General features: G+C 35.2%; 1 protein-coding gene across 1 annotated transcript in view; it reads left to right on the forward strand.

Moving 5' to 3' along the window:
- Window positions 1-8,522, forward strand: part of LOC106474903 — a 25,677-nt gene extending 17,155 nt beyond the window's left edge. The window contains exon 2 of the mRNA XM_013935599.2: window positions 6,249-8,522. Within this exon, the coding sequence (XP_013791053.2) occupies window positions 6,249-6,727 (479 nt within the window). The 3' untranslated portion in view covers window positions 6,728-8,522. The remainder of the gene's footprint in view (window positions 1-6,248) is intronic.
- Window positions 8,523-8,592: the final 70 nt, after the last annotated feature.

The following is an 8,592-nucleotide window of genomic DNA, read 5'->3' on the forward strand; positions in this document are numbered from 1 at the left end:
AATATAATATTGATCCATTTAGAATATAATATTGATCAATCTAGGGTATAATACTGATCCATTTAGATTATAATATTGATCAATCTAGGGTATAATATTGATCCATTTAGAATATAATATTGATCAATCTAGGGTATAATACTGATCCATTTAGATTGTAATATTGATCAATCTAGGGTATAATATTGATCCATTTAGATTATAATATTGATCCATTTAGATTGTAATATTGATCAATCTAGGGTATAATATTGATCCATTTAGATTATAATATTGGTCCATTTAGATTATAATATTGATCAATCTAGGGTATAATATTGATCCATTTAGATTATAATATTGATCCATTTAGATTGTAATATTGATCCATTTATATTATAATATTGATCCATTTAGTTTGTAATATTGATCCATTTAGATTGTAATATTGATCCATTTAGATTGTAATACTAATTCATATTGATTACAATTTGATCCATCAATATTATAACATTGATCCATCTATATTATAATATTGATCCATCTATATTATAACTTGATCCATCTATATTATAACATTGATCCATCTATATTATAATATTGATCCATCTATATTATAACATTGATCCATCTATATTATAATATTGATCCATCTATATTATAACATTGATCCTTCTATATTATAATATTGATCCATCTAGTTTCTTTGCCAAACACCGTAGATTAATTAAAATTTCTCCGCTGTAAACATATGTGTTTGTGTATATGCGCGAGTCATTTACTGCGCACACCACACGTAGATAAAGATAAGTTTGTATGAAAAATCACACGTAATTCTACCACACAATTAATTAGCAACAAAAAAATTAATGATTTTCTTAAAGTATCTTAAGAATAACGATCCGTTCATCGTTCGTTAATCTAGGTAACGACCAACATTTTTCTTCGCTAATGCATGGTAATGAGAACTTAGGCTTTCTTAATCCTCGTAATAGCACAGCAGGAGGATTATTTGTGAAAACTCTTTAGATTCGTCTGTAATCATTCTGCAATTTAGACAAACATTTCGTTCGAGGTAACGATAACGTAGAAGCCATTCTGAAACTAACGGTTCAGGAAAGTCGTGACAAATGGCTACGGAAAGGCTTAAGAACTTAAAATTGATATTATATACGTCATCTTGTCGATTAGGCTTCAGCGGCGAGAAAATGGAGGGGGGGGAGAGAACGTTTTGTTTTGTTTCAGAATTCTTTGGTAAAGCTACGCAATAGGAAGTCATTGGCCAGAGGGAAGGCAACTACTCAACATCACCATCCGCCAACTTTTGGGCTATCTTTGTCTGACTGAATAGTGGGATTTGAAAGTCACTTGTATAAAGTACCCAAAGCCCCAAAGTGTGGAGCGTGTTTTTGTAGTAAGGGGGGAGTGAGTAATAAATCTTCGGTTTCATATTCCGGGAACCTTTAACCACTAGGCCACACCCGGCCTAAAACATTGAAAGCTCTGTATGAGTTTCTTTAGTTTTGTAACGTTATTAATTGTTTTTCTAATCAAAATTGAAATCTTTCTTCTCAAAATCTCAATATTGAGATTTAATTATTAATCCTTAGAGCAGATTTCTCATACCTTTTGAGTTCGAGAACCCCTTTTTTTTAGGGACAACATCAAAGACCCTTCATTTGCCAGGTAACTAAAAATCAACAGAGCATCATTACTAATCTATGATAATAATACAATAATTCAGTCCTACACATAGAGTTGATTAAATAACTTTAATATTACATGTATGCCATGATATAAAAGACTGTTTGGTTTAAATATTAGTGATTAATTTATATTTGTGAGTGAATACTTTATTATTTTTAAATGTTGTTATAATAAGAGTTTGTTTGTTACTGCACATCATTACCTGTTTCAACTTAACCTTTTCCCAAAACTCGTTGAAGGTCCTGTTACTGCACATCATTACCTGTTTCAACTTAACCTTTTTCCCAAAACTCGTTGAAGGTCCTGTTACTGCACATTATTACCTGTTTCAACTTAACCTTTTCCCAAAACTCGTTGAAGGTCCTGTTACTGCACATCATTACCTGTTACTGAATGTTACTGCACAGCATTACCTGTTACTGAATGTTACTGCACATCATTACCTGTTACTGAATGTTACTGCACATCATTACCTGTTTCAACTTAACCTTTTCCCAAAAGTCGTTGAAGGTCCTGTTACTACACATCATTACCTGTTTCAACTTAACCTTTTTCCAAAAAACTATAGAAAGAAGTACAATAAAAGTTTTGATACTTTACACTCAATTCCAAACACATTAAGTTACGGTTCCTTGGACCGAAACGTAAATATGTCATTAATTTCTATCGATTTAAAATTATACACTATGTTTGGAAGAGTGCATTTTTTGTGTCGTTTCCTGCGTAATTAATTTCTTTCATATTTATCCTCTTAGCGGAAGATTTATATAAGTACAATTTCTTACTAATGCCATGTTCTTGGTATTTTCAGAACCTACACGCATAAGTGGATTATCCGAATGCATATAAGTTATTGTTACAAACTCGTCCCGCTGTGACATTAAGATCGATAATAATTTGTTCTTGAGGCTTTCTCGTGAACAGCAGGAAGCGAGTACAATGCCTAGTAGTGACTGCTAGCCCTTACACACAACAGAATAAGAAACTAACTTGATTCACGAGCCAGGAAACGTCGTCTATTTCTTATACTTCATTCAATCAATGTTACGTCACATTTTACTGCAGTATGATTTGCGGGTTTTAACAGTATTCGTTACCTCATCTCTGTAGTGAAACTCAAAAAATTAAATCACGTCGATTTTATGGCAAAATTTTTATTCAGAAAGTTAATTCATGAAGTTTGGATACGGGATAAGCTACAAAGATAAAGCTAATCTACGGAGCTTAGACACAAAATAAGCTACGAAGATAAAGCTAATTTACAGAGCTTAGAGACAGGATAAGCTACGAAGATAAAGCTAATCTACAGAGTTTAGAGACAGGATAAGCTATGAAGATAAAGCTAATCTACAGAGTTTAGAGACAGAATAAGCTAAGAAGATAAAGCTAATCTACAGAGTTTAGAGACAGGATAAGCTATGAAGATAAAACTAATCTACAGAGTTTAGAGACAGGATAAGCTATGAAGATAAAGCTAATCTACAGAGCCTAGAGACAGAATAAGCTAGGTAGATAAAACTAATCTACAGAGCTTAGAGACAAAATAAGCTACGAAGATAAAGCTAATCTACAGAGCTTAGAGACAGGATAAGCTATGAAGATAAAGCTAATCTACAGAGTTTAGAGACAGGACATTTTTTTTTAAATACAAGAATTATACCCCCAATGAAATTTCCTAGTACAGACCGCGACTTCTTTGTTTTGTAACAAACATCCAATAGAATACCCTTTCCCATGCCAGTAAGTGTGACGTTGGTTATATCCTCCAATAGAGGAACTGATCTCATGCCAGTAAGTGTGACGTTGGTTATATCCTCCAATAGAGGAACTGATCCCATGCCAGTAAGTGTGACGTTGGTTATATCCTCCAATAGAGGAACTGATCCCATGCCAGTAAGTGTGACGTTGGTTATATCCTCCAATAGAGGAACTGATCCCATGCCAGTAGTGTGACTTTGGTTATATCTTCCAATAGAATAACTGATTCTATGCAAGTAAATGTGACGTTTACTACATACACGATTAGCTTTATCTTCATAGCTTATTCTGTCTCTAAGCTCTGTAGATTAAATTTATTTTTGTAGCTTATTCTGTTTCTAAACTCTGTAGATTAGCTTTATCTTCATAGCTTATCCTGTCTCTAAGCTCTGTAGATTAGTTTTATCTTCATAACTTATTCTGTTTCTAAGCTCTGTAGATTAGTTTTATCTTCATAGCTTATTCTGTTTCTAAACTCTGTAGATTAGCTTTATCTTCATAGCTTATTAATGAAAATAACTGAACCAGAGTAATTCCAATTAATGAAAATAACTGAACCAGAGTAATTCAAATTTAACTGAACCAGAGTAATTCCAATTAATGAAAATAACTGAACCAGAGTAATTCCAATTAGTATATTCGTTTGACGATTTTGAGAGTAATTTATATTTTTTTGTAACGATACAGATGTTAAGAGTGACTCCCCCTCCCATTCTGTAAAGTCGAGATATTTTCTGAAAACTGAGACTCAATTTTTGTAAAAACACAGTGGCCTGAAAACAAGCAAGAAGCTTACTGAACCAAAGTAATTCCAATTAATGAAAATAACTGAACCTGAGTAATTCAAATTAATGAAAATAACTGAACCAGAGTAATTCCAATTAATGAAAATAACTGAACCAGAGTAATTCCAATTAATGAAAATAACTGAGCCAGAGTAATTCCAATTAATGAAAAGGAAATATATATGTGTTTAGTCCATGATGGTGTTTTAATACGACGTGTTCGTTTATTTCAAGGACTATATTTCATTTAATTATAGTATTTTGGCACTTGTGTATAAAGTTAAAATCATAAACAATATTCAACGTTAAACTGGTACACAATTAAAAACATTTTATTTAAGCCTATCTATGGGCCTTCAAAAGTTGACGACTCTACATGTTTCGACGTTACAAAGAATGACGTTGTAACGTCGAAACATGTAGAGTGGTCAACTTTTTGAAGGCCTTAGATAGGCCTAAGTAAGATGTTTTTAATTGTGTACCAGTTTAACGTTGAATATTATTTATGATTTTGACAATATTTCACTTACAGTGGTTTGACTCTAAGCCTAAAGAACAACAACTATGGACACTGTAGGGATTCATAGTTCGCCTGATATCATCACTCTCGTATGAGCTTCCTAATTTAGAGAAAGGTGGGGGTTCTGCTTACTTACCCTCACCCCCGCAAAGTTTCGGATTCTGTAACTTATGAGACTACCACAAGAGTGTGCTGTTCATTAAGTGACTTTACTCAAAAACTTGCATTACGTAACCAGGCTTTAAGCCTACAAACTGTAATCTAGCACGTGCTTACGGAGTGGCTCAGCAGAAGCTGTATATATTCACTGACGATCATCGTGTCATTTTCAGCTGGTGACTAACTTTCAACACCTCCAACCCCGTCAAGATATCTTAATCAACGGAATTAATTCTCGCCCTCACTAATTGACCACCCCCATCTTTGTTGAATAAAGCTACAGTGTTTCGGCTAAAAAAAAAGAACCTGAATACATTGTCGTTTTTGATCCATGACGTGTCTTTATTATTTAATGTCAATGAAAGCATTGTTGTTGTGTTTTAAATAATCAGTTTAAACAGAAACCTAAACGCAATATGATTACCAGTTTTATAAATCACATGTTAATTGTTTTTTATTTGAAATAAACAACACCAAGTTTGTTATTTTTATTTAATTTGATAAAACCGTAACTGACAGTACAAAACCTCAAATGACTTAAATAATAAATTTCTAATTGAATCTAGAGCGTTCATTTATACAGTGTACGTTTGACATATTAAGTAGTAAAGTTTATTGTTGAAAGAATTATATGTCGCGAAACATCAAGTGTCCAATGAAAGATCTTTGTTGTTATTTATCGTCACTGTTTCGTAACTATTACCTACTTCTATATATATATATTCATTTTCCTGACAAGTATCCACTAGTTTCCGATTTGTTATGGCCAGGTGATTAGGGAGCTCAACTCGCAATCTGAGGGTCGCGGGTTCGAATCCCCGTTCTACCAAACTTGCCCATTCAGCCGTGGGGGTGTTATAATGTGACGGTCAATCCCACTATTCGTTGATAAAAGAATAGCTCAAGAGTTGGCGGTGGGTGGTGATGACTAGCTGCCTTCCCTCTAGTCTTTCACTGCTAAATTATGGACAGCTAGTGTAGATAGCCCTCGTGTAGCTTTGCGCGAAATTCAAATTCAAACCTGTGACAAACGGTCAGTATCAGCGTTAGTATTTTAGTAACGTACCGTTGAAATACATATAATTTTGTGATACAAATTTCAGGTCAATGGGGTCGGCAGGAACAAAATGACGGACGTTTACGTTTCGTCCGAGAAAAATATTGTTGTACACGAAAAATTTGTTTGCATGTCTGAAATGTTTTATGTGAATCATATGTTATTGAGGATCTGTGATCAATAAAGATGTAGTCTCACAAGCAACATTTTTTGTACATAACTAGTTTAGAAAAAAAAATTAGCTTGTTCCTTGTTTCTTATCTTGCATTTCCTTTTTTCGCAGGAAATGAGAGTAAACCGGAAGTCCCCGAAACGGAAGATCAGTCGAAAGCAGCGTATAACGGGAGTTTTGAGGTCCACGAAGAAGAAATAGTAATTGTCGTTCTGGTCCTTGTGGTTTGGGTGGCTGTCATTCTCCTGTTTTTCAACAAGTGGGGTAAGATACGAATGCTAGAGCCCTACCAACCAGAATACAGAAGCCCACCCTACAACTCCACCATCCCCAAACCTCCACGGATGAACATGCCAGAGACGCTTACTTCGTCCTTCTTCGAGCGAGAACTTCCGTGGATGAGTTCCATGCCCGGATATTCGACGCAGCGGTCCAGGCCAAGACAGAATTCGGTGTTCGTGGGCAATCAGTATAATCGGTCCTCTCTGTTTGTCGAACAAGGCATTCCACGCAAGGTCAAAAGCGCAGAAGATATCAAATCTCTTGTTGTACAAATAAGTGACCAGCGTTTACGCACCACAGTTCTCTAGGTCCTGGGGAGGTTAATTGGCCACCCCCCTCTGGACTGTAAAACGAAGGCTAGCAACTTTGTTACCGCTTTGATATTTACATTTAGGAACGACCATTGAGTGGTTAAGAAGGGTGAAAGGAACTGAACGTAATTATCAAGTAATTCGAGAACCAACTGAAGTAAAATATAATATCATCTTCTTGCGCGGAGGAGTGACCACACAAACACTTGAACACGGGTGACCTCTATAAGGTTTCTTATCTCTTCATTACCCCTAGTAGCTAACGCTTAATCATTGGATGCAAGTCTGTGCGTTCCCCCTTATCGTCTATATCTGTAACTGAAAACCTTTCAGCAAGACACGAACAGTGCCACCAATAATAACCGACATTTACTTACCTTCAGCATTAAGATCAAACACACACACACACACACACCACTTAACCTATAACAACTTATCGTTTGAGGCCGCAGTTAAATACGTCGTAACACCTAGCAAGTAGTTCATCTTTATGATTCAAAAACAAAATTCTGCGATTTTACAGATAATTGGCGGCTAGAACGAGACAAACTTGAGCTATAACTTTTAGAGAGTGCCAAGAACGATCAGCACTTTGAAGAAGAGGGTATTTATTTTTATGAGGTTACTTAGATGAGCAATCCTATATTTTGTCTAGAAAATAACAAGTAAGTTATATATAAACATCTATATCATATAACGTCGTTCTTCAGAAATATCTATAGCCGTTTACTCTCAACTCTAGGCGATCTATGTTCGTGTGTTTGTACTACTCACAGCTCTCTCTCTCTCAGTTAGACGTAGATTGTAAGCTGTCTTTGATGTTTGCCAGTGCGTTTTTATTGGTGTATACACATACACACGACAACGTGGTTGTATGGTCTGTAACTCGTTCCTTAAGTGTTTCTACGTGTAGTGCAGACGCCAATCATTTTCCTGGCTGACATTTTTTTAATGTGGCAACAGATCGTGTTAACTTTGTATTTGGGTACTTCGAGGGATGAGAAAGAAGCAGGCCTTATGTAGCCCTTATTTTTTTACCAGTTCGTTTAATTGTTCAGTTTGGAAAGTCTCCCGGTGGGACGGACAGCGGTAAGTCTTTGGGTTTACAACGCTAGAATCAGGGGTTCGATTCCCCTCGGTGGACATAGCAGATAGCTCGATGTGGCTTTGCTATAAGAAAACACACACACAGTTTGGGAAACATTCTGGTTTCATTCGAGAGTCCTTTCTGTATATTCAGTTGAGATGATTCCGTTCATTGGTCGAATAATTCGTTTTTTGTTTAGAAAATGACTGATCATTCTTACCAGCTAGTAGCCATCCCGTTATCTAACTACTGTAACGAGTTAAAAATAAGCTGAATCAAAACAGTTTAGATGTGTCAATATTTCACGCTATCTTGGAAAGAAGAATTATGGATATCTGAAAAATACCAGATTGGATGTATTGGAACAATACATCTGAAAAATACCAGATTGGACGTATTGGAACAATATATCTGAAAAATACCAGATTGGACGTATTGGAACAATATATCTGAATAAATACCTGATTGGACGTATTGGAACAATGTATCTGAAAAATACCCGATTGGACGTATTGGAACAATGTATCTGAAAAATACCAGATTGGACGTATTGGAACAATATATCTGAAAAATACCAGATTGGACGTATTGGAACAATACATCTGAAAAATACCAGATTCGACGTATTGGAACAATGTATCTGAAAAATACCAGACTGGACGTATTGGAACAATATATCTGAAAAATACCAGATTGGACGTATTGGAACAATACATCTGAAAAATACCAGATTGGACGTATTGGAACAATACATCTGAAAAATACCAGATTGGAC

Source organism: Limulus polyphemus, unplaced genomic scaffold, assembly GCF_000517525.1.
Source record: "Limulus polyphemus unplaced genomic scaffold, Limulus_polyphemus-2.1.2 Scaffold7835, whole genome shotgun sequence".
NCBI lineage: Eukaryota > Metazoa > Arthropoda > Merostomata > Xiphosura > Limulidae > Limulus > Limulus polyphemus.